At 44.2% G+C, this 27,641-nt stretch overlaps 1 protein-coding gene across 1 annotated transcript in view; it reads left to right on the top strand.

The window, feature by feature from the left end:
* Positions 1–27,641, top strand: part of SMPDL3B (sphingomyelin phosphodiesterase acid like 3B) — a 166,634-nt gene that overhangs the window by 93,447 nt on the left and 45,546 nt on the right. The window contains exon 6 of the mRNA XM_069225108.1: positions 14,963–15,143. Within this exon, the coding sequence (XP_069081209.1) occupies positions 14,963–15,143 (181 nt within the window). The remainder of the gene's footprint in view (positions 1–14,962; positions 15,144–27,641) is intronic.

Here is a 27,641-nt window from a genome sequence, read left to right on the forward strand (position 1 = left end):
AGTAGAGTCTGCTAAAAGAGCCTCTGCAATGAAGGCGGCTGGAGATATCCTGGTTACTAAGGATCAAATGTTTTTTTTAAAAAACCTGTTCCCAAGTACCTTTGTATTTAGCACACTTTTTGCATATTCTAATCCTCATGGAAGTGTCACGACTTACGTGCTGCTTTACCCTGGAGGCCGCAGACGAATGGCGTGGATCCTGTTCTGGAATGTTCGGCCTTGGCCCAAGTAGGGGCAACTCTTTCTGGTAGCCACGGTGCTGCAGGCAATGGGTACGCCAAGAGCAGGCCGTGTCCCTCAGAAGTAGTGCCAGAGGGAAAAAAACCCTGAAAGGGGGAAAAAACCTCAAAAAAGATAGAATCCTGCAACAGGAACAAAAAGAATAGGTAACAGCAGGAACAAAATACAGGAAAATACACTGGAACCGACAAGAACCAGCACAGGAATACAAGGAAGCAGGAGCGAAGACACCATCCAAACAGAAAGTGTTGCAGCGCAAGGAGAGAAAGAAACACAGCCCTTAAATACCAAAAAACAGGAAACGACCAACAGGAAGTAAAAGGACACCATCTTAGATAGGAAAAAGCACATAGAACAGAATGGACTAGGAACCATAGAGAGTAGGGAACAAGGAATGCTGGGAAGAGAAGGGTACTATGGGAAAGGGGGAAAAACATAAAAGAAGGCACAACCAGATGTCCAGAAAAAAGAAGAAAAGAAAAGAACAGGTGAGTGGGGGGTCAGACCTGCCTAGACACGCGGTGCGCTAAAAAAGAACGAGGCCCCATGCCCAATTTGGGGCCTCGTAAGGTACAGAGCCGGCTGGGGGCGCGGCGCGTCTTATGACCGTGTGCTGCGGCCCGAGCCGAATGTTTGGCTCGTGCCACGGGCAGCGGTGCAACAGGAAGTCATAAAAAATTGCAGGCAAGAGTTATAGTTACGTGGGCTAGCAAATCAGCCAGAGTGACCAAAATGTCATATGCCAACTGACACAAAATGGAATTCTAGCTGTTCCAGAGCTCCATTAATACATTCTTGCAGTGCAGTTAAAATCAGTGTTAAGATTGGTCTAATGGTTTCTGAATTACCTCACTCAAACCTTTTCCCCAGATCCTAGTGAAATAGACTCTTGCTTGGTTCCTGTCTGTACTCTAGCGTAGTAAAAATATGATACTGTGACACAGTTATACCAAAATTTAAGATGACAATATTCCTCTCTCAGCTAACCCCATTTAAAAAATTTAGATTTTTACCCAATGTCCAACAATAGGTTGTTTCAAAAAAGGGAGGAGGATACACTATTTTAGACCGAGGCAACTTTTGTGGAGGATAAACATGTTAGCTAAGTTATTGGGTAGATGGGGAAGACTGCTTCAGATGCATCCACCTCCAGCACTGAACATTGATTTAGAATTTTAAGGCATGCTGACCAAGAGAACCCACAACTTTTGAAACCCTTGCGTTATAAGAACTAAACATACAAGATGTATCCTGAATGTGCAAAGCTCTTGAAGGTGTACGCAATATATAGAGAATGCATATAAATGATGTTTTAGGTGATGTTTCAACTCTATGCGATTTGGAAAGCTTTACCTAGACACTTCTAAGTGCCACTAGACTGATGATATACACTATGTTGATGATTTACACATGTGGGAGCCATTTTATGTTGTTCCAATGTTCTGGAAACAGACCTTATTATGCATTGAGAGGGTCCTAGAGCTCGGATTGACCATGGATCTGCTAGTTACAACGCTAAGAACAACAAGTGAGAACAGAATCTATACATTACACGAGCCTATAAGTAATTTTTTGAACTGTCTGTTGATATAAGTAGGAAACACAAGACAAACACCATATTTATCTGAGTTGAGCTGACATATGGGCAGATAGCTACAATGGAGAAAGTCAAGACTGCATTCATCACACTTTGATGCAGCACATTGTCCAATATTAGCATTGATATTATGATAATGCGGTCACTGCAAAGCTCACTATGCCTAAACAACACACACCTGTTTATTTCTTTAAATTCTGCTGTTGTATTTACTTTAAAACTGTCTTATTCACAATCTGCAAGATATGAGCAATAATGTCCATGAACTTGTACTCTCGCCAAAAGCCTTGATAAAGAAAATATGCCTTGCGCTGGCTACCAGCCTTTTGGCTTTGTCAATTTTCGTTTTGTTATGTTTTTTTCAAGACCTTATTGTTGGGGAATCTGCTGGCTTTCATCAATCTAAAACAAAAATAAATTGGCTAAAAGTGAAAATATTTTTTTGTCTCATAACGCACACATTGCCATAGAAGTCCCTAGCACATAAAGGAACTACTTTTACTTTACCCGGGATGGGGTGGCTTGGTGCGTGGCGGGGGTATGAGGGAGAAATAAAATAAAATAAGGAAAAAACTTACCTGAATGCCACACTGCTCTGCTCCTCCTCCTCGCTACAGGCACAAGCTCCCAGCCTGCCCTTCGGCCAATCCTGACGCTGCTGAGAGCAGCGTCAGAATTGGCTGGGAGCCAGACTGGGAGCCTGTGTAAGCTCTCTTCAGCCCGGCAACACAGTGCCAGGCTGGAGAGAGCCTACTGCGCATGTGTGTTTGGCCGGGCCAAGACAGCCGGTCAAACATACATGCGCAGTGAACCCTCCGTCCCCATCACAACCATGGCCCCACCCCTTTTAACACACAACGCTAATAAACATAGTTTGTCTTTTTGTAATAAAAGGTTTGCAGCTGCTGCTGCTGGCGGGGGCGACTCTCCTCCGCCCTAACGGAGGAGCCATGCCTGCTCTGTAATTTGGAAGATAGTCATCATTCACAGTGAAGTTAGCCAACACCTTAAGAGAACTGTCCCACTGCCCCGAGTTGTCTGCTACAGTGAACACAAATGACACAATAACAGACCAAGTGACGACTAAGGCTGGCAGAAAGCCTCTATAAATAAGTATATTACACATATTATGTTATTAAAATCAAAAGGTCTTGGCTAATGCCAGACCTAAAAAAGATACATGAGAACACTGCATTTAAAGAAAAAACAATTTGAAGAATTACATAATCTCACGCTAGGTACAAACACATGACCCTTATTCTATTTGAACATCACAGTACCATGAAAACCAAATCCACCTATACACAGAAGACACAACTTTCCAGCTTTCAGTATGATTTACTGTAGAAACTCATTTATACCAAAAAGCACCATCATCGCACCTGAGTGCTCGCCGATTGCCCAGTCAGTCACAGAGCAGCTTACCGAAAGTAAGCTTCCCCCACCAGGCCCTCCGTTGCCTGTGCTATCACCATTACATTGAATAACTCTGAAGTGGCAAGCAGGGAATTCTCGCACCTCTGACCATTTTTTGGTTGAGCATAGCAGCGCACATGCGCTGGTTTTCCGACGTGTTGATATGTTGCTGGGCTTTTAACAACGCCCACCTCACGCCCAACACCACCACTCGCTTGTGAGCTTACCCTTCAAAAAACCCTTCGATGACATTGGTAAATGGTTTACGTTTGTCCCTCCTTGGGAAGGTTTTGTTACTGCCTTGGCCATCGCTCCAGTTACATGGCTAATTGCACTTTTGCTGATAAGGTTGACTGCGAGCAAACTTTTTTCCTTTTGTGTGTCTCTTCACGCTGATGCTCATGGCGGCCGTGAACCAACTTGCTTATATGAAACTGTTCTACTTTTAATTTTCAGTTTATGTGGCAAAAAAAGTCCGGTTAGGAGTTAACAACGCTGATAGCTCTAACTTGAGCAAATGCGAAACCCATTGCAAATGCTTGTTATTAGATGCCATACAAAGCAGATTTTGCATGCTGCATACCAGCTCAGCTATTGTTCCTTAGAAAATGGTAATGATGTCCTGGAGGATGTTTAAGAGGATGTCTAGATGAAAGAGGCCAGACTCCTAGCACTGTGCCACCGTGAGCAACTGAGTACTGTGCCTGAGTGTGCCTATCATGCGGCGTCACCTACGGATCTATTATGTCCCCCTGGCTGCTGAAGATGTATACCAGTCCCTTAGTGCAATTAATTACAGCCCAAGGTCTGCGGTTTCAAATATGTGCTGATGACACTCAGATCCTGCTGGATCTGAGTGAGTCTGTGTCTGTTCCCAGCTCTGTTAAGATCGTGTCTACTGAAAGTGAAAATCTGGATGGAAAATCTGATTGACTCCCAACTGTCTCTCACTGAGTGCTGGAAAAGTTAAACTATTCTGTTACATGTTGATCACTAATCTTCAAGGGGATTCTATTGACCATTGACGCTGGAAGCCCCACTGTTGGCTGGTCAGTCAGTAAGAAACCATGTAGTGATATCTGATATTCAGTCACCCTCTGATATCCAGGTACTCGCTGTTGTAAAAACTGCTCACTTTCAGCCTTGCTATCTTTCAATATTGGTTCCTTTTTGAGTTCTTCATCCTTATCCTTATTAATTCAAGCAGTGACTGTCTCTAAGATTCTTTACTGTTCCAAAATCTACTTGAACCTTCTTTAGAGAAATGAGGATCCTACAATCTGTTTCAGACTTCCTATCTGTAATTTGGAATACAGCAAGCAGAAAAATGAAATAATCTTATTTGAGGCACACTAAGGGATTCATCAGTAATTTATGGTTTCCTCTATAATAGCATAAGTGAAAAAGGTTTGTTAGGTGCACCAAATCAAAGTGCAAAATAGAAGTGGGCAACAACAATATCATCTGTAGCCTATGTAAGCTCTTGTGGTGCAAGATATACTTTGTTGTAGCCAGAAGAGGCATTACAGTTTCCCTAGATACCTTCTTTCCTTCTTCAGCAACAGCAGTGAGGTTGTGAAGCCCCACAGCAGTGCACCTCATGCATTCACAGTGTCAAAGTGTGCCTTATATGCTTTTGTAATGAAACCTTGTGGGTCAGTGGTTTCCAGCTAAATTTAATCACAAACCGGAAAGAGGTTCCATTGACTAGTGTGATAAGAATACGTGAGATATCCAGGTAAGATTAGAATTAATTTCAATCCCCAAATAGCTGCAGGGTCGAATTCTCACCTTGTGGTGACATTTACACCATATAGCTTTACACCTTAGCCCAATTATTTGCCAGTCATCTTTGTTTATCAGAGTCCATTGCTACCTCATTCCATTTCTAAGGGCTCCCTCCCGAGTGTTCCTTCAGCGAAAGGTCTGAAACAATCTCGAGTTGTAGAAACATGCACCGTTAGGCAGATAGATAATGCTGAAAACAAACACTGAGCCTATAACATGTTCTATGTCACAGAGATTGTTTTACGCAATGGGCAAGTTTTTTTTGTTGTTGTAAACAGATTTTATTGATTTTCATTGGCATGAAACAACAAGCAGTCATGGTGGTTTCGATCACTTGAATAGTCATCATAGTAGGCTTGCCATTACCATTAAAACATTGCAACCCCATTTAACCATCCCCCCTGCCTTCTCCTGTCGTGCGCGCTGATGTTGACATATGATGGTGGTATAAACAAGGTGTGACACGCTTTTTCTAATCACGCCTGGAATCTCACAATCTGTTATGTGAGCTGGAGGCCTATTACATGGTCATCTTGTATAATAGGTATTGTGACAGGGGTGCTAACAACCACTGAGATGTCTACTTCTAGGGGGCCCCACCTGGTGTTCCCATTGGGGAGGGATCCGTGTGTGCCACACTATCCACTAATGCTTCCCAGGCTCTTGCCCCCCGGCCACATCTAGCCTCCTGTAGCAGCACTGATCCATCATATTCTGCCCATCGCTCAAGTTCCCTTTGCCATACTCTCTCCCAGAGGCCATTCTGAGCCTTCAAATTGCATGTAATCTCTTGCTTTGCAGGAAGGCAAGCTAGTCCTTGAAACCTGCTTGTGACTTTGGTTTTAGCAGTGTGTGGAAACTAGCTCAAGAGGAAGTGTTGTGGGGTGCAGGTGACCACTCTTGATGACATCAGTAAGCACACCAGTAATTTCCTCCCAAAAGGAGGTAAACATCGAGCAAGACTAAAACTCATGTATAAAGTCTGCTCCCTCCTCCCCAAACCTCGGACATCTGGCACTTGATGTATTAAAATATCTGTTAAGATGTCCCAGAGTGAGATATGCCCTGTGTATTTCATAAAAATGTATATGTTTAAAGAGAGCATTTCTCAACACTTTGAGCACCCTTTCAAATATTTCTGCCCACTCCTTGTCTGGTATGGGCTTCCCTAGCTCTTCTTTCCACCTGGATCGGAAAACATTCAGGGGCAGCAGCATACCCCACCTTATTGTTCTATATAAGCAAGTTACAGCCTTAAATGTCATAGATGATGTGACAATGTATTGACAGGTCTTGGGATGTGGTGGCTCCACTATGCTTGTGCCCCAATGCTTACGTATTGCGGTTGTCACCGCTCCATGTAATAAGACGCGTCCCCTAGGCAGGTCATGTTCCGCCCGGAATTCTTCAAAGTGGAGGAGTACCTCAGTCCTGAATAAATTACCGACTATGGATGCCGCTGCGGCTACTCAGTCCGCCAAGCCTCACCAGTCCCCCCACCGTGTGGCAGCACGTCTAAGGGTGTCATAAGTATATCCGACGAATATAGCACTCATGAGCAGGTTTTCTGCAGACACCGAGTCCAACAGCAACGTAGCACTTGGAATTCTGTGGAATCCGTTGCGCTTGGACACTTAAGGGTTATAGAATCGTGATCAGTCTGTGGGCATCCAGGACATTGGGTCTCAGCTCTCATCTGGGTGTCAGTCTGCCTGCCACCCACTGCGCCAGCCACTGGTGTTGTGCCACCAAATAATAGGACTCAAAATCAGGTACAGCTAGCCCTCTGTCACTCACCAGTCATAGCAAGTTAGTTAGAGTCTACTTGTCTGTGGCCCGATACCCATAAGTGTATCAAGCTCCCTAAAAATAGCTTGGGAACCCACACCTGTAGCACCACTAAATAATAGAGCAGCCTCAGGAGCACTATAATTTTCAGTAGTGAGACTCAGTCCGCTACCTACAGTGGGAGCGAACTCCAAAAGTCCATGCTCTTTTTAATATCTCGTACTGCCTTCCCAGCATTCCCCTCCAGCAAATCAGTGGGGTCATGGAAGACTGTCATCCCCAGGTACAATAAACAGTAGGGATCCCATTGTAGTCCCATTATCCCTCTCGGAGGGTAATGGTCCAGTATTGTAGGGAACAATTGTGACTTTTGCCAATTAACGCTCAGCCCTGAATGCAGTACAAATTGATCCAGCAGCTTGCGAGCAGCGGTCAGTGCTGTTGTTGTGTCATGTAAGAAGATCAGGAGGTTGTCAGCATGTAAGGTGATATGGTGAATCTTCCCTCCACATTCTATACCCCGGTAAGCTTCTCCAATTTCTCCAGTCTCCATATTTAGCCAAAGGCTCCATTCCCAGGGCAAATAACAAGGGTGACAGACGACATCTCTGCTGTGTCCCTCTGCCTACCTGATAGCCCTCGGACACAGAATGTCCTGTGTGGATTCTGGCTGTAGGGCCTGTATATCAGAGCCTGGTCCAGGGAACAAAATCATCACCCAACTGAAAGCGTTGCATGACAGCACACAAAGACCCATTCTAGGGTATTAAAGGCCTTCTCTATGTCTACTGCAAAGATCGCCGCCTCTGTACGATGTACGTGTCAGCGTCCAGTAGGGCGAGAAGTCTCCGTATATTAGATGCTGTATTGAGGACAGGAATAAAGCCCACCTGGTTGAGATGTATGAGTTTGGGCATATGGACTAGGAGTCTAGTAGGAGCAATTTTGCTAAGTATCTTATCATCGATGTTTAACACCAATAGTGTCCGAAAGGCCCTTTTGTCATAAGCTGGTTTGCCTGGCTTCAGTAAGGGGATTATCAGGGCTTTGCGGGTGGAGGGTGAGAACAGGCCCATATGCTTAGATGTATTATTATAGAGAAGTACTAGTTTAGGAGCCAGTTCTTCCACATAGGACATATATAGCTCCAATAGGAGGCCATCAGTGCCTGGCGTCTTGCACCGGGCCATGGCCTTTATCACGATTTTAATCTCTGGCAGGGTGAGCTATATGCCTAGTTCTTCCGCCTCCCCAGGGGACAATGTCGGGAACATCACAAGTGCAAGGAAAGTATCAATGTCAGCCTCAGAGCAGTTAAGTGAGCTTCTATAGAGTTCAAAGTAATAGGCATAGAATTCCTGATTTGGTCTGTCTGCCGGCACAATCTTTGTGCAGAATCGGATTCAATTTTAAGAATCACAGAGCCCCAGTTTGCATGGTTCACCAGTCAGACCAGGAGTGCACCAGTGCTGTCACGTTCTGCATGTGCCTTGGTCATGTCAGCCTCATAGTCCAAGCAATGTAAGGGCTTCATGTGTTCCGCTACATTTTCCTTAGCCTTTAAGAGCTCCGTCTGCAGTTCTGGTTGGCCTGGTCGATTTAACTCAACTATCCGCAAGGCCTCCTCGGATGATGAGACTTTAGCTAGTAAGGTGCTTTTTACCTCCACCGACTCAGCTATACACCTGCCCAAAGCACGACCTCAAAGGCATCTCATTTCACATGAATGGATGAGGCTGAGTCGGCATTATCTTAGAAATATTGTCTAATAAAGCCTCCCTTGGTGTCCCGGAAAACTGGGTCCTCTAGGGACTCCGTCCTCAGCTTCCACGTTGGGATACAGGGTTGTGCCTCCTTCCAAGTCAAAGTCAATTAGATTGGATTATGATCTGATGTAGTCCTAGATAAGTGTTCAGTAGCCTATATGGAGCCATGAACATCTAGGATGCAGAGAAAGCATCTTAGCACACATGGAGGTTGTGCACTGTTGAGAAAAAAGAGTAGACCTTTTCCTGCGGGTGCCGTCAACACCAATATTCGATAAGCCCCCATTTTACTTGCCAATCAGTGACCACTCAGGCCATTTTTACAATAGGAGAGTCACAAAGCGGGGGGTGGGAACGGTCAAGGGCAGGGTCGGAAATACAATTAAAGCCCCCTCCCATAACAACTGAGCCCACTAAGTGGGAGGCCAACATGTGTGATAATTCAGCAAAGAGCACACCCTGATCTATATTTGGGGCATAAATGCTAATTAGTGTTATATCCTGCCCATCGAAATGGCCAGTGATTGCCACATATCTTTCCCCTGGGTCAATTTAAGCCCTGGTGTGCTGGAAGGGAATCCCAAGCCGTGACGACACTAATGTGGCCCCTGCATATGCCAACTATGTGGTGTAGTAGGCTTGCCCCTGCTATCTTCGTTGCAGTGCTGCCCCTTCTTTGGCCATGAAATGCATCTCCTGCAGGAGCGCTATTTGAACTCCCCATCAGTTTGGATCCGAAATTACCTTATGTCTTTTGGCCATGGTGTGCATCCCCCTAATATTCCAGGACAAAATTTTGTAAGACAATGAATTCCCCTTGGATTGCAAGCATACCCTCACACAGTACCATCCAGGTTTGGGATAGTGAGGAAATCACCAGTGGGACACACCACACAACACCCCAAACGATGCCCAGCAGACACGCAATAGAACTCCCACATCCCAGGACAAGCAGGTGAACTCCTCTCATCCAGACTTTCAATCAAAATTCAAGTGTTTGCTGGTGTACTCACATCAAAGAGAAATAGGAGGGGATTGTGAGCCTGCGGAAGTACCCCACAATAGCCCCCCTCCCATCCCAGTAGATTCAGTAGAGTGCAGTCGTAGGCCCTTGGGACAAGAATAGCATCACCATATTACTTTTTCTTAGGCCGACTGGCTCTCCCCCAGTGAAATAACCCAAAGGTTACATCACCATGTCCTCACCATATCAGTTCATCAGTGGTGCCTGGAGTCTCTTTAGGTATTTCAGTATCTGAATAAGTGAGCGAGCTAGTGTCATGGTCCGAGTTTGAGTGTCGGCCCATATTATCTGCCACGGTTAAGGCCAGGCTAGTCCCTCTTCCGCTTATTGCCGCTACCATCTCTATGGCCTTTTTCTGTTCTCTTGCGGCCTCCTCTCCCAAGGGAGGCAACCCTTGAGGGCTCCTTTCCCTGGGATTCAGACCCCTTCGCCTGTTTTTCCACCAAGGGAACCTCTGGCTGGGGCCAGCCTTTGGGTGCATGTCAATCCATTCCCACACTTCCTGTAGGGTCCTGAAAAATTGTACCCTGTCCGGTGTCTTGACTCTCAGTCTGTAAGGAAACATCATGGCATAGGACAAACCCATCTTGTGATGAGGCCTCTTTGCTTCCAGGAATGTTGTGTGTTGCATCTGCACTTCTTTTGTGAAGTCTGGAAAGATCATGATTCTACTGTTGTCCACTTCAATGTCACCTTTCTGTGTGGCCTGAGCTAGAATATAATCAGTGTCTCTGTAAAGTAACAGTCTGGTGACCACTGGGCGCAGAGGTGCTCCTGGCAATGGGGTCCATGTTGGAACACTGTGACCTCTCTCCAGGGCATAAAAACGTGAGAGACCTTCAGGGGCCACTTCGTGCCTCAGCCATCCTTCCAAGAAAGTTAGCAAGTTGTTCCCTTCTACTCGTTCCGGCAGACCTATTACACATATGTTATTCCTCCACAAGCTATTTTTGGCAGCTTCCATGCATAGTTCTAATGCTTGGACTTTCCCATCCATGATCACAAGCTGCTATTGTAGCGCCATTAAATCTGTGGGGATCTCCTTGATTGTCCTTTCTACAGTTGTGACCTGTTTGGCTAGTCGTTAGTGATCATCTTTCAGGATCCCCAGGTCTGCTCCCAGCATTTTAGTTTTTGTCTGTTGTACTTCTCTGGAAGCTGTGATGTCTTGTAGGATGTCCTGTAAACTAGAGCCCTTGGGAGGCTCCAGTGGGTGTGCAGGCATTCCATCTTCCGCTGAAGTTGCCGCAGTCCATCCAATGGTACTTCTACTGCATCCATAACTCTCTTTTTGGTCACCTTTGCCATGGTTATGATGGGGAAATGGTGTTAACGGATGATGGGGCAAACCATAACCACTTTTCAGCCTCGTCACAGAGCACTTCGGATGATCTGAGTTGTGAGTGGGCTTTTCACACCAGTCGTCACTGTGCTGGGAAAATGGGATCTCCACTTTGGGCGGTAGCTCTCCTGGTCCCTCCAGCCGGTTGCTCAGGCCCAGGGGAGGTTTGGCCTGGAGCAGTAGTCAAGTCCCAGGAAACTGCCACTTTGCTCAACTAAGGCCAGGTGGATCACTATATGGAGTGCCACCTCCCAGCCATCGTCGCCATTAGGGTAACAACATGTAAGCACTTCTCCACTTTGCGCAAATGGCTGCTCTGCGGGTCCGCAACTGACTCCAAGAAGCGCAGGCAGTGACAAGGATCAGGTGTTCCTTTCGCCAGGCCCTCAAGTGTCAGGAGAGTCAATTTCAAAAGTGACCCCCAGGCTCCAGTAGCATGGTGCCCAGTTTCAAAACAGGCCTGCAGCCATTATAAGGAGGGACTCTCAGTAACGTGGTCTCTGCTCAGGGGCCCCTCCTGCAGCTCCCCACCTCGCAAGGCCCAGGTATCAGCAATACGGGCATGTAAGTCTCAGTTCTATGGGGTCTGGAGAGGTGTGCAGTACTCACTGTTTAGGCCTGTGTGGTCCACTGGGGGAAACAATGTTTTGGCCGGCAGTGCAGGAGATAATTGCCACCTCTTGCCCCCCTTTAGGCAGCGGCAGTGCCGGTCTTCATGCGTGGTGATGCTCTCCTTCGAGGCACCCAGGTGATCTGAACTCCGCAAGCACTGTCTCTCGACTCAGGGTTCTGCCGTAATCATTCCATCTTCACTGTTCCCCTGCAAGGTGACCACCAGTCCTAGGGGTGAAGCGACTGGGCCTCTCCAGTAGGCCCCACCAGCCGCTCTGTCCACCTCCTCACTGTGGAGTGGAGGAGGGGAACCCGGGTGGTTCTTCTAGTCTGTTGGCTCCACAAGAGAACCCAGCAGGTGCTGCCAGTCTCGTCATGTGGGTTTTCCGGCCTGCTGCTGTCACGGCTCTCCCTTTCTCAAAGTGTTCCGTCCCCTGGCAGCTCACCTCAGGCCCCCAGAATCACTCCTTGAGGACTGACGGTGGGGAGCATTCGGCCCCAAGCCCTCCCATGTCCATTTCATTTCACCTCTCGCCGCTCCAGTTTCGGCGTCCTCCTGGCCCTCACATATGGCTTGCTACCACCATGTTCTGAGACTCAGGGCCCAGGCACCACAGTCAGGCTTGGGCAGTCGGCAGGCCCGGGCGGACTCGCTCCGTTTCTTACACGGCATGGAAGCAGTCGGGGCATAGATCAAGGTTCAGTGGGACTCCCCAGACTCATCTAATCTGCAGGATGGCTAGGCATCGGGGGCTCATTCGATCCGATGGAACACTGCTCACTCCATCATGGCTTAGTCACGCCCCTCTGATGGGCAAGTTAGTTACGAGTTTTCTAGCAAGTTATTTTGCTAGCCTTCTAGGTGAGAACTCACCGCAGTGAGTAGGTACAGTGATGAAGAGAACTTGGAGTAATGCACATTAATGGTTAGTAATCTAGCTATTTTATCTCATTTCACATGTAATTATGGCGAAAATGTATGTTGATCACTTAGAAAATGGTTTCTAATGGACGCAGTTGCTGGTGCTTTGGTAATCTTGTTAACGTGTCCCTTTATGATAATTTATTACACATTAGGCCTCGTTTTAGGCCAATGAATCTTTTGACCCAGTTGAGAGACACCTTAGGACGAGATAGCTAATCAATATGTCAATCAATATGTCAATAATGTCATCAATATTTATTACCACAATGCATTTCACTTTAGTCAAAGACATTAATCGATTCAAGACACCACCATGACCTTGCAGTCATGAATAACCACACCAGTTTAGTAGAATTTGATGAATTTTATTCCCAATTTATTACAATTCTAAAAGCAGATGCGTTAATCTCAAAACCAAGAAACAAAACAGCATAGTCACGATATGGCAACTTTGATAAGATTTCATTAAGGCAAGAATCGTGAACATCAGAACATAACACGGCGTGTACATAGATCAACTTTAGCAGAGTGTCATCAACGTGTCAGTTCAACAAAACATAGATTCAGCCGTTTGTCTATTTACGTCAATTGTGAACCCCTGTCCTAACCACTGATTAGCATTAGCATGTTGGGCTTCATGCAAAACAATTTAGAACACCAATTTGGAAAACATCTAGCTATGGTCTCTGTCAAAAGTAAGCAGTTGGTACCTAGAAAGGAAAAGCAAGCAGACAAATCACAATTTCATAGTCATAGTTACCATCCGAGGTTTAGGTCAGCACTCAGGTTCAGTCTTCGTCTTCAGGACATCAGTCTATGCGCCATCATTCAAAACTCAGCTCTGGAGCAAAAGGGGCACTTCCCTCATAAGGAGGCAAAGTGTAAATGGGCAAACTAAGGAAGAGGATGGTTTTAAACAAACCAACAAGTCACCAGACAGAGTGACAGAGTTTCTGGATAAAATCAATAGCATTCCCTACCTAATTCTAAATTGCTCCCCATGTCATGGGTTTTTATCCCTTTTTCGTAGTACATTCCCCTAAAATTTCATTGGCTTACGGTTATACCCCACTATCTTTACCCTATTAGAAAACAGATTGTGTCATTAATCTTTCTCCCCATATTATTTCATAGACATTTTATTGGTCCATGTGATTGACGTCTTCAGAAGTAGCACGTCTGGTATGATTTCATCTTTCTGTAATTCTTTGCACATCTTTTGGTCAGTAGCTCCATTGTCTTTACCGGTTTAAACGACCTTGTACATTACACTAATCTACACTGTTGCATTTTGTCTAATATTTTCTACAAGCAATGTGAATTTTCATGAGAACGGATCCACTATGGTTACATTCAGCTTCTAGTTTGGAGAAAAACAAGAGGTCATGTCGTTTTGAGAGTCAGCACACTGCACATTAGGAAAAATACATTTAATATGAGAGCCAGGCAGCTAGGCTTCGGCTCATGCTAACGTAAGGCCTACAAGGATTTTTAGCACAATTTTAATACCGCAATCATTAATAATTAATATAAAACATATTCAATTATAATAATTCATAAACATTAGTCATTTTATTAGTCCAAGTATACATTGGCGGCCACTCCCCGTGGTCACATTTCAAGTGCACGTTTAAGCAGAATTCATTACTACAGTTTCTTTGCGGCATCATCACACATTAATTCATAAACATTTCATGTTAATATAGATTATATAAACTACGCTCTCTCAATCTAATGATCTAACATGATGGAATTCATACAATCCTTTGTATGTGTCTTTTGATGTGAGATCATAGATTTGTGTTACCTGTAGATATTCATTTGTGTTTTACTTCGAGGAATGAGTAAGATAACACACTTTGCATCGGTGCCAACCGTATTTTGCACGGGTAGTGGGCAAATGTGCACCCGTTTTGCATTCCCTTGATGCTATATTTCTGATGCTGCATTTCATTTTTCCACCAGCGACTGTAAATGTTGTTTTTATACTGTTATTCGGTACAAATGTAACTGCACAGGTCCAAAATTATGTAGAAAAAACAGTAAGACTGCCTAGAATCAGCGTTAGGCACTGAATCCGCCCCTTAATGGTCAAAGTTCAAAACTGCATATCCTGCAATTGGATACGTGGAAACCATTTGTGGCTGGCCTATTGCACTTGAAGTGAATAGTGTCTTTGCATATATTTATTTCCAAGGAAATTTATGGCACAAAAGTGATTTTCTTTAGTACTTCAGGATTACATTGAGGTGACAGTGACGCTAGACCCAGAGGTATGGCAAGATTTGTACTACCCATTGTGCAGTCACAGTGGTATTTCCCCCATCGCTCATCCTCTGCAGTTGACCTGTTTGAGCAGAGTGCTTTTCTTGGTAATGCAGTACTGCATGCTTACACGTCGCAATGACGGAGAGAGGTAGCTTGAATAGAAATTTCTCTACAAGACTTTCATTTTCAATTTCAGGTTTACATTGTCGGTCATGTTCCTCCTGGTGTCTTCGAGAAGAAACGAAGCAAACCTTGGTTCCGGCCAAATTTCAATAAACGATATGTGGAAATCATCCAGCAACACAGTGAGGTCATTGCTGGACAGTTCTTTGGTCATCACCACACCGACTCCTTCAGAATGTTTTACAACAGTGCAGGTGATACCTTTTGTTTGACACGTTTCCTTTTTATGTTTTTAGTCTATTTCGACACTGACCTCATGGTTATTCCATCTGTTTTTTTTGAGGGCATGTATAAAGCACACACCAAGCCACAAAGAGCAGCAGTGTGCTCAACATAACAGGATGACATACAGTTATCGTGTGAGGGCACTGAGACATGCAAGAACGTTTACCATGTGAACTGAGGACAAGAAATGTACAAACACAGAACTGCTCACAAAAATAACAGCACAGTGGCGTGAGACATGGGTATAGGGCAGCAGGAAGATTGTGAAGTAGTGGATGTAAGACCTTTCCTGAATTTGACCATCAATTCAGTAGTGTGTGGCACACATACTACCAATATTGACAAGGTTATTCAACACATTACTGAAAGTGAACATTTCCTCCGACATGTGATGCTTTTCTGTAATGCTGAAAACCACTAGCATACGATACCTTCAACTGCTTCATAACCAGTCCCTTCCAAGGCAGCATGAAGCCACTGCAAAGCCAAATGGCACCACCTACTGGTGCACTGGGACCACTGCTGAAAAAAGTCTCCGGATACAGTTTGAAGCCTAGGAATATTCTAAGGAATCTGTGAAAAGAGGATAACTGAATATAGGTAACTTGTTCATTGTGGCAACGAGTTCCTCCGTTTACACAAATAACCGCTAGTGGTATCCCACTGTCACAAAACCATATTTCTACATTTGTGACAGCGATCCTGCTTTTGGTGTGGTCTCTTGTCTGTGCACTAATAGCCCAGGACTGAAAGTCCATCTAAGAAAGGGATGGTGTCAAAGATGGACAGACTGTTTTTATAGGAAGTGTAGCAACACATCTGAGGAATCTCTGTGGGGATCTTTAGAGAGTTGATGTGGTATGACAACTGATTAACCATAGGATACAGCACATCCACTAATGTCCAGGTAATTGCTATTTTTAGGACCTTGGGCCAGATGTAGCAAAGTATTTGCATGTTGCAAACGGCGAAAATCGCCGTTTGCGAGGTGCAAATGCCTCTTTGCTATGCAGAAATGCATATTGCGAGTCGGTACCGACTCGCAATATGAATTTCCGACTCGCAAATAGGAAGGGGTGTTCCCTTCCTATTTGCGAGTCTGAGTGGTATGCAATACGCGGTCGCAAATGGCATCGCAGTTATCATCCACTTCAAGTGGATGGTAACCCACTCGCAAATTGGAAGGGGTCCCCGTGGGACCCCTTCCAGTTTGTGACTGGACCCACAAATATTTTTTCAGGGCAGGGAGTGGTCCAAGGGACCACTCCCTGCCCTGAAAAAATACCGAAACTAAAGGTTTCGTTTTTTTTTTTAAGTGCAGCTCGTTTTCCTGTAAGGAAAACGGGCTACACTTAAAAAAAAAAAAACTGCTTTATTTAAAAGCAGTCACGAACATGGAGGTCTGCTGACGACAGCAGGCCTCCATGTTTGCGAGTGCCTATACTCGCTATGGGGCCGCAATTTGCGACCCACCTCATGAATATTCATGAGGTGGGTCATTGCGACCCCATAGCGAGTTGCAGTCGGTGTCTGAGACACCGTACTGCATACCAATTTGCGAGGTGCAAAGTGCGAGTCGCATGGACTCGCACTTTGCACCTCGCACATTTTAAATTTGCTACCTCTGGCCCCTTATCCGTTCACAGGGATGCGGGTGGACACGAGTGAATTGGTTAACATGTGGCAAGCATGCACATGAGGATTGGTAGGTACTATATTTTAGTGCCGTGGTTTCTGAATGTAACCTTCTTAGTTTTCTTTTGCTGTGTCCCTGGGTGGTTTGGGTTTTGCATGTTATTGTTTGCTCTGTGGTTACTGTAATTACCAAATCAAACCTTATTAAAAATCTAGGGCCAGATGTAGGTAGCCTTTTGCGCCTCGCAAACGGCGAAAAACGCCATTTGCGAGGCACAAAAGGCCTCACGCGATGCAGAAACACATTTTGCGAGTCGGTTCCGACTCGCAAAATGTGTTTCCGACTCGCAAATAGGAAGGGGTGTTCCCTTCCTATTTGCGACCGCATCGCGATGTAGAGTTGATTTGTGACCGCGAAAGCGGTCGCAAATCAACTCGCAGTTACCATCCACTTGAAGTGGATGGTAACTCATTCGCAAACGGGAAGGGGTCCCCATGGGACCCCTTCCCCTTTGTGAATGCAAACAAAAATATTTTTTCAGAGCAGGCAGTGGTCCTATGGACCACTGCCTACTCTGAAAAAAAAGAAACAAATGGTTTTGGTATTTTTTCTGGTTGCAGCTCGTTTTCCTTTAAGGAAAACGGGCTGCAAAAAGAAAAAAAAAAACTGCTTTATTAAGAAAGCAGTCACGGACATGGTGGTCTGCTGTCCCCAGCAGGCCACCATCTCCGTGAGTGCCTAGACTCGCTATGGGGTCGCAAACTGCGACCCACCTCATAAATATTTATGAGTTGGGTCTTTGCGACCCCATAGCGAGTCGCAGAAGGTGTCTGAGACACCTTTCTGCATAACATTTTGTGAGGTGCAAATTGCGAGTCGCTAGTACTCGCAATTTGCACCCCGCAAAATGTTTTCTTCCTACATCTGGCCCTTAGTGTCTTAGCTCATTTTGAGCAATAAGAGCTCTGCTTCATCCACTGGAGTATTTGGTCCAAAGACAATGCAATATTGGTAGGATTGTTTGTTCTGTTGCCTATCCAGGAGTGGATTTGTGTATCATCAGCGTTCATTTGGACAGCAGCCTGGCACTCCTCAAGCAGCTGTGGCACTGGATTACTTTGCTGTGACATAAAGGACAAAGGAGACTGATTCTAGTGGAAGGCCAGTGGACAAAGGGTTTGTGGATGACTGTAGTGACCTGATCCTGACTTTTGAGTAATCTTGGAGAGAAATAAATGAACCCCAGACAGGGCAGGACCAAATATGCATGCTAATTATTCCAATCTTTCGAGCAATATTTTGTTGTCAACTATGTCATAGACCCCAGAAAGGTCGAGGACTAGAAGGGAAGTTTTCTTCTCATACATAAAAAGAAGACCCACACTAACATACTTGGACTTGAAATTCACACGCACATGGCTACTGCTAATAGAGTACATGGGAAAGCTAGAATTCCATTGCATCATACCTCAATATCTCTGTGCCTTGCAGTTCTTTGAATGACCCCATAGTGGAAAGGCTCTGCCCCACAGAATACTGTTGGATCCTTGCCCCTGCATAGGGGAGGAAGGACCTTGCGGGTCCCCACATCTACGGTGGTAGTAAGACAGCAATAGGAGCACTCCCACCAATGACCTTATAGCACCTCCCACCAATCAGCATCAACTATGAATCCCCTCGCCACTGAAATGGGGTTGTTACACTCTCTACAAATGCCCGCAACCCGGGACCCTCAAACATTACAGCTGAATCAGGGACCCCCTACCCTTCAGTTATTCTCCCTGTTATTGTTGAACTCTGCTGCTTAACCCTGGTAAGTGACTGATAGCACAAGGCCAGAAGAACCAATTGTATGTATCTTCCTGAATGCGGCTCCACATCACACGGGCCTTGAACGATTATTGATCTGATCTGTCTTTGTTACTATATCAGTGAAAATCAATAAAAAGATTTACAACAAAACAAGATGCCCCACTTTTATGTTAGCTAAATCTGTTTCAGTGTTTCTTGGGGGTATAAATCAAGGCTTGTAGCTATGGAGGAGACAACTTAGTTCCACATACTGTCTGAGATGCCTTGTCACCTCCATTTCCCGGAAGTGGCACGGAATGGGGCGTGGCTTTTAGTTTGCATAATATATTTTGATCTGCAGAATGCCTTTTCAGGAATGAGTTTTCAATGATGTGCTTCAGTGGGTCATGCTGGCTTCAGAACAGAAAGAGGTACTCTTTGTGTTTGTAACAGGAATGAAGGGAGTAAAGCATAAGGCTATGCATGTGTTCATAAGTGCTTTTATTTTGGTGGGCCAACTTCCCTCTTTCTTGCCCTTTCTATACTTCAAGATGATTTTGTAATCCAAACTTAGGAAGTCTTCAAGAGAGGTGACAGAGTAGTCTGCAAACTATGGGGGTTATTCTAACTTTGGAGGAGTGTTAATCCGTCCCAAAAGTGACGGTAAAGTGACGGATATACCACCAGCCGTATTACGAGTTCCATAGGATATAATGGACTCGTAATACGGCTGGTGGTAAATCCGTCACTTTTCCATCACTTTTGGGACGGATTAACACCTCCTCCAAAGTTAGAATAACCCCCTATGTCTTGGTGAGTCCAAGCCTGTATAGTTGGAATCAGATAGGCATCCAGAGTGTGCTTCAGTGCTGAGGGGTTGTTAATCAGGCAGAGTTTTGTTAATGGTTGTAGTGCTTCTGGCAGGTCGAAACTAGGTGAATCTCTGAGGGCAGCATAATGTGGTCTGGGTCTTAGGTGATTCAGCATTGATGACATAATTGTAAGTGGTGGTTTGAAAGGGGTGCTTGAAGGATGTCAACACAGGGCAAGGAGGTGCATCAGTGACTAAATTAAAGGTGTAGGGTTGATGCCCAACACTTATTTAGAAGGAACTTAAAAGCTAGATAGGATATTATGGTGAATTAATCTGTGATTGAGTGTTTTTTGGAGTAGCGATAATATTCTGTTTAGAATTAGCTCAATGATCTCGTCCAAGGGCGTTGCATTCTGACTGTGCCTGAATCATGATAGTTCGATTGCTGTAAATGTTAAGGGTAGGCTTTTTCAGAGTGCCTCTGAAGTTGATAACATCAAGACAGTGACCAACTTAGATCTCCAAAATTTTGTTTATGGTGAGCTTTGTCTGGGAAGAAATCAGTCAGGTTTCAAGCCTGTGTCAGAAAAAAAGGTTAGTCTTTTTTGTTTTATTTTTGAGCCAGCGTTGACATCTATTGTTAAAATTTCAAGATCTGAATGGAGACTTTTTTATTTTTAGAGGCTTGTGTTAGCATTGTTAGACACAGGATAGAGAAACTCTGTAGCTGGTGTTCTTGGTCTTTGCCGTTTGTGCTAGGAGTTTTCATTATGTCTAGGGGTGGGTGGCCCTCCATGTACTTTGCAGGGTGATCCCCTCAAGTTTCGTTATGCCACTGGTTGTCAAATGTCAGGCTCTGTCTTCTGAGGGTGCTTCCTTTTCTTACTCTGAATTAAAAGCTCAAGGACGTATGTGCCAATCATACTGGAGGAATGCTGTAGGAAGGTGTACAGTGTAGGGTGACCACCTGGCATTGATGCAAATTCTGGACAGGACTGTAAAAAATTCAGGACAAAGGGTCAAAATTCAGGACAAAAATTCAGGAAAAAGGGTCAAAATTCAGGACAAAAATTCAAGAACAAATGTCAGTTTTACAGACACGCGCAAGAGAGGCCATGCCTCACTATGTTGTCAGTGCATGTATCTACTCTTTTTTTTAACATAGCACTGTTTATTCACTGTGGTCTTTTTGTGATTCCTCCTGATATGCTACATTCAGGTGTCACATTGCGTCCTTGTTAGGTAGTAAATTAATGCCCTTCAGCAATGTGTGAAGGCCATCACCCCTACCCAAATCTACCCAATCGTTCTTGGAGAGAAAGTAACAGCAACATTTATATTATGTTTCTGAACATTTTAAAACCCCTGGCTAACAGTTTGGGAAACATTAAGGTAATTAACCTTATGCTAGTTTACACAAAATTGAACAAAAACATCTGGCTTACCTTAACCGCCCATTGACTTTCAACCTAAAAAAAAATTAATGAGGTAGGGCAGATGGTGTGGGCGAGTCTCACACCTGATGTCAGGATGTGAGGTACCCACAACTTTCCTACAGTCTCACAGCACTAGAGTGTATGTCTCAGGCTCTACATTTATCTCATATGAGTCTACTCTGCACTCTGACACTGCACCACTCTGCATTACTGCACTCTCTGCCACTCTATTGTATGCCACTCTACTCCACTGCACTCTATGCTACTCTACCCCATGCCATTCTATGCCACTGCACTCTGCGCCAATGCACTCTAAAAAACTGCACTGTACGCTGCTGCCCTCTACTTTGCACCACTGTACTCTACTCCACTGCACTGACACTCTACTCTGCAACATTGCACTCTCCGCCACTGTACTGTTCACCAATCTACTATATACTACTGCATTCTAGCCACTACACTCTATGCCACTCTACTCTGCATAGGTGTAACTGCACTCTACAGCACTATACTCTACTATGCACTGCACCACTCTACACTACTGCACTCTCTGCCATTCTATTGCATGCCACTCTACTCCACTGCACTCTATGCCACTCTACTCTGTCCCACGCCACTCCATGCCACTGCTCTCTACACCACTGCACTCTACGCCAATGAACTCTAAACAACTACACTGTACCCTGCCCCACTGGGCTCTCTGCCACTGCTCCTATGCCGCTGTACTCCACACCACTATGCCACTAACTTTTAGCCATGAACAGCAGCCACTCTGGTGGATAACATGGCTAAAACACATTGGCAAAGCCAATAACTCTCGCGTAGACTAGACCTATTGGCTTTGCCAATGTTTGTTAGTGCTATGAGGTACTGAGGCCCCTGAACCAACTGTGAATGTGTAAGTCCTTATTTTAAACATGCATTCGATGCCTAGTCAGGGATAGTGAGCGCTATATAAATACAATTACATCATACATAGGCTGCTACAAAATGCGCAAATACATTTTGGTTAAATAAAAAAAGTGCTTCTCAAATACAGATTTGAATAATAAACAATTTATACCTAGTACTAAAAAAAATTATAACACTCCATTAAGACCACACACTCGAGGGATCACTTTGGAACACCATTACAGAACCTCTCTAAAAGAAAATATCTTTGCCATCAGAAAGCTTCAAGTGATTCCTTTGGTTAAAATGGATGCAGGTTTTCAAGCCCCTTTACATTTGCAGATTTACCAGTTGCCCACATTTGCATTTCTTTAGGGGAAGAAGACACCCTGGCAAGAAGATCTGTTTCTGTTCTGTCTGCCCCTCCCACCCTCCATCTGAGCACAGGAGACCCCCTTCAACTCCAGCTGGGGAAACTAATCTGCCCATAATTTTGCCCTGCCCTCCTTTGTCCTTTTGGTGAAAGGCAAAAATTACGGACAAATGCCGTCCGTTAAGCCTTCCATCATGGACAACGGACGGCAGGGCGAAATGACGGACAGTCCGTGAAATTTACGGACGGGTGGTCACCCTAGTACGGTGTTATGTTTCTTCTTCCACACAACACGATTTAAATGTCTGTAAATGAACTGTGCAAATATATCAGAATTAGTAAGGAAAGCACAACTGAAGCACATTTTGGTAATTCTGAAGTATGGTGGAAACAAATATTTTAATACGATCAAAACAAAGAAAAACACTAGGTGAAGATGTGTTGTCTGTAATGGCCCGCTGCGAAATTCGAAAAATTATTTTCATAAACTTATTTATCGTTGGTATTACTATTTTAGAAAAATTGTCCCTCAAATACTTGCAAAGCATTTTGGCCCAGGTTTTCAAAGGTGTAACGGAATGCAGCAGCCAAAAATGCTGCACTGCGTTGCTCGACAGGGAGCAAGCAGGAGAGCGCCATATCTACAAAGATATGGCTCTCTCTTTTCGTAATTTAGGTTAGCGCCTTCGGATTGGGATAGTTAAAGGGTTACCTTTTCACTCTGTGCTTTCCAGGACAGATTATTTTGTAACCTAACTCGTAGTCTTAAAAACTCCACTACTCTATAGCTCAGGTCTTATTGCTTGTTTAATTAGTTACCTTATGTTGACGTGCTTCACTTTAAATTTACTAGCATTATTATTCAACTTTGTCTCCGAGATATTTTCGACTACATCTGTCTTGTTTTTAGCCTAAATTGAATAAGAAATTGATGTATACAAGAAACAGCATAGGGGCCTGGATGACGTCCTGGTGCACCTTTTTGGCTTTATTCCCAACTTTCACACTTGCAGCATTGTCACCTTACAATAACATTAAACGTAGCAATCACTTTTGTATTTATAGTGTGAATTAGAAATTATTTCTATTCACTGTGTCAAAGACAATTTGCAGACAGGTATATGCCAAGTAGATCCCTTGCCCCTCAGCATGATCAGCTCTCGACAAAGATCAGAAGATAAAGTTCACTACCTCGTTAATTATTTTTTGGTCTTGAACCTGTATTGTTGCTTGGCCAGCATGCTCTTACTTTTAGGCCACTCAACCAATTTATCATAGATCTTGGGGGCATAGTTATACTTGTTTTGCACCGAATTTGCATCATTTTTTTTAACGCAAATTCGGTGCAAAACTAACTCCATATTTATACTGTGGCGCTAGACCGGTCTAGCCCCCAATTTATGGAGTTAAAGTCATTTTTGGACGTGGAAACCTACTTTGCATCAATGAGATGCAAAGTATGCATTCCCGTGCAAAAAATGACTCTATAGCCTTAGCGCCATATTTATCCCCCATGCTAAAATCACGCATGGGGGGAGGAGGGGTCAAATAATGGTGCAAAGCTTGCTTTGCACCATTATTTATGCTTGGGTCAGGACAGGCGTTAGGGGACCTTTTGGCCTATTTCCATGGTGGAACACCACCGAATACGCCCACAAGTGCCCTCCCGGGCCCCCAGGGACACCCTCACCAACACCAGAGGGATAGCGGAGGATGCGGTACCCCATCCCAGGTAAGTATAGGTAAGTGCAGGTAAGTCTTTCTTTTTAAAGTGCTATTGGGGACCCTAAAGTGGGCCCACCCTACACAGCACTGGGTGCAGCGGCCATGCCCCGGGGACCCAGGTCCCCTGGGCTGGCCATTGGGGTAGTTGGCATGACACCTGTCTTTTCTAAGACAGGAGTCATGTGGTATGGATGTTTTTTCTGTCAGAAAATGACATTAGGCTGGTTAGAGTAATTTTTTCCCCCCTACATGCCTAACATCATTTTTTGGTGCAAAACCCCTTTCTCCCATACAGCCACCCCCACCCCCACCCGGCTACGTATTTTTTTTTTAACGCTAGCCTACCCTTTGCGCAGGCTTGCACCATTCCATAAATGTGGTGCCCGGCTGGCGCTCAAGAATGGTGTAAGCTAACTGTGTTAGTGCAGTTTTGCACCAAAAAGTATACATATGCACCTACGTCTCGCAACCAAATAGATGCCTGCATCTTTTCTCTGATCTCCTTTCTTAAACATAGGGACAATTGGGTGGGCCTTTCTCCCCTTGTCAAGGTCACTGTCGTTGGAAAACATTAAGGACAAAGCACCTGTGACAATATGGTGCCCTCATCTCAGTTGCATCTCATAAATTCTGCCAGTATAAAATCCCTACCAGAGAGCTTTGCATCTTTTTGTAGACAGTACCCTTTGTACTTCATCCATAGCTATGGGGATGCACCTACTAGTAGCACCAGACGTACTGAGGCTGGTATCTCATTGGAATCCTCTCCTTTCTTGTAATTAACCTCATATTCTGGAGTCAAGCAGTCATACCAAGTCGCAGCACTTATTATACCTCCAGGCCGCGCTTCTTTCCAAATGATCAGCCAGTGTACCTGGTATATGGCAACATAGCATGTGCCAGGTTGCGTAGATACCCAGATTTCAATTCATTTATTTAATTTCTCATCAGGTAACTAGAGGTTCATCACCATTATTTTCCAAAACGTCACTTTTATTTATCGTCTCACTACCAGGTAGTTACTTATAATACCTTCAATTTTATTACTCTACTTGATATTATTCTCATCTAATGGCTTGCCTTGAAGGACAAGCCCCGCCTTCTTGAATCAATCATTAACCAAGTCTTAAAGATAGCTCAGACATGTAGATCCGTGGAATAACACATTTTGCACTACCTTCTCTATTCTTCCCACTTGCAATGTTTGGCATATGGTATCATGCAGCTTATTCTTGAGCATTTCCTGAGTTCATTCTTTTTCATTTACCCTGCAAGCCATTTTCCTACCACTTGGAGGACTTCTTGGGGGACCACCATTTTCTTTAATTGGGGACAATTTTACTAGCTTTTCTATCCTCTTACTATAATTGGGTTAGAGCTTTGTTGTTTGATCAGTAATTGATCTTCTGTTGTTCATACCGGCTGTTCAGGTTACTCTTTCGACCAGTGGGGGTGGGAGAGTTAAAAAAAATCCGGTGGAAGTTCTACTGTCCTCTAATTATTTGAGGCTATCTACTCAAAAAAGGCAACGTTCCGCTTTCAGTTTCTGCATGTAAATATGGTGCAGTCTTCCCCCAGCATTTTCCTGATATAACCAATCGAATCTGAATGCCTTTGGCGTACTATGCACCCAATGGAGTACTTTGTTCCCAAAAGAACAACTATCCTTGTGTTTCACCTGGCTAATACCGGACACTGGCCAGTACTACTGTACATAGGATCATTCTTGGTACCTCTGAATGGCTCAATTCACTCGGGGATTTTGCTTTCTATTATTCCCGAAATAACCAGGTTTTAATGAATATTCCAAATATTTATGGTCATTCCTTCCTTTCTAACTTCCCCTTCTACTCTTCACAGAGTGGAGCTAGCTTGCGTCTTGCTATCTTTCCTCTATGATTCAACAAAAGTCTGTATCAACTCCTTTCTTCTCTGGTATCTGGGCATACATTCACTGTGAGACATGATTAACTACAATTTTTTAGTCAGTCTTGGGTGCTCACGCCTGACAATACCACTCGGATGCTGCTTTCCTCCACTCTTAGCTGTTGCAGTAACAAACGTCACAAATTGCACTTTGAATCTTCAGCTTGAGTTCTGAATATTGTTTCAAACAAACGATGGAAGTATCTTATGCCGCCTCTCTCCTAATGCACAATTTCCCTATTAATGTGATTACGTATTGTAATTCCCAGGCAATCTTTGTATTTCTTTTCTAAGTCATTAGTAGTGCAAGACTTCCCATTATACACAACGGAGCCCACCAATTTTTATCAGGTTCACTGTCCAAGATGTGATTTTGTTTTTGAAAATTGTATGCTTTTGCCACAGTTCATTATTTTTAGGTAGTCAATTTTCCATATGCCACTTTGGACTGTTCTACATTTCTTTTCACAAAGCCTGTTTTTGTCTGACATAAACATTGCGTCCTAAATATAATTTACAAAAATATTATATTTTTGGATGCCGATTTTCTACTATTTACTCCACCAGGGAGACATTTTTTGGTTCAGTGTATTTATGTCATGTTCTGACAATTGAATTCTGGTGCCACGTACATTCCCTGGGGACCTTTGTGCTTTGCCTTTTTGTGCTTGCATGTTTGTGAATTTTGCACAGCCAGCCATCTCACAAAATCCTCAGTAAATAACATCTATTAAGTTTTATTTAAACATAAATAACTACAATAAAATCACACACTTAATGAACATTCAGGTAAACCTAGATCAATAAGGGAATACCTTAATAGCATAAAAGGTACATACATTCTTTGTTTCGCCCTTCCCTGGCTAGCCAAGACAGGCAATAAGTTCAATAAGTAAGGACAAATCCAATAGTTCTTGCGTTGACTGCCAGCCTCTTGGCTTTGCCAGTGCTTGTTTTTCTTCTTCATTGCTTTTGCAAAACTTCATTGTTGGAGGGAGGTGTGCACTAGCTCCTAATCAATATAAACAAATGTCTAAAAGCAGAAATATTTTGGTATCAAAAAGAGCATATTGCCATAGTAGCCTCTAGCATTAAAGGAACTACTTTGTGTGCAGAAGTGCGCCATGTAAAAGAGCAGAATGCAGTCGCTCACAGTGAAGGTAGCCAATGGCTAAGTGGGCTGACCAATTGCCTCATGCTGTAGTGCTGAGAATTAAAATGTGAATGACAACAACAGACCAATGTATAAAGAGGGCTGGCTGAAAGAAAAATGAGTAATTGTTTTATTTATAATTTTAATAAAATCAAAATGTCTTGCCTGATGCCAGACCTAAAAAGGTTTCATGCTCTTTCCAGATTGTCTGGATCCTCTTTACCACACAGCACATTGCAAACCCAAGATGGGAGATGAGCCCTAATGCAGAGAAGTCTGTCTTGGTCCAGGCTATGTGGAATGTCTCTGCTTGGCCCTACATTCAGTTTGTGGTTTTAGCCCCACAACCTGCTAGAATAAGAGGTTTAAGCTAACTGTAATCAGCGGTGTGAGTTAGGAGCAAAGCACCAAAGAGTGCAGCAGGGTCCTGGAACTTGTGGACCCACAGAAGCCCACTGCTCGGTGTCTCTCCGAGCCCACTGCACGTAACAGGAACAAGCAAAATGTAATGGTAGAGCGAAATTGCAAACTCAACACTTCTATTCACAACACACCACTGAGAAACATATATGCATCAGCGGCCTAACGGCATCCGGCACACACATTCTGTTAAGGAGTTTTGGACCCCTGTCTAGCTACAGCATGCGCAAATCACATATAAGTTGGTCTGTTGCCATTGTTACTTGAGTACTGGCACAATCTGACACACACAGTCTTGGTGC

The sequence above is a fragment of the Pleurodeles waltl genome, chromosome 3_1 (genome assembly GCF_031143425.1).
Source record: "Pleurodeles waltl isolate 20211129_DDA chromosome 3_1, aPleWal1.hap1.20221129, whole genome shotgun sequence".
NCBI classification, from domain to species: domain Eukaryota; kingdom Metazoa; phylum Chordata; class Amphibia; order Caudata; family Salamandridae; genus Pleurodeles; species Pleurodeles waltl.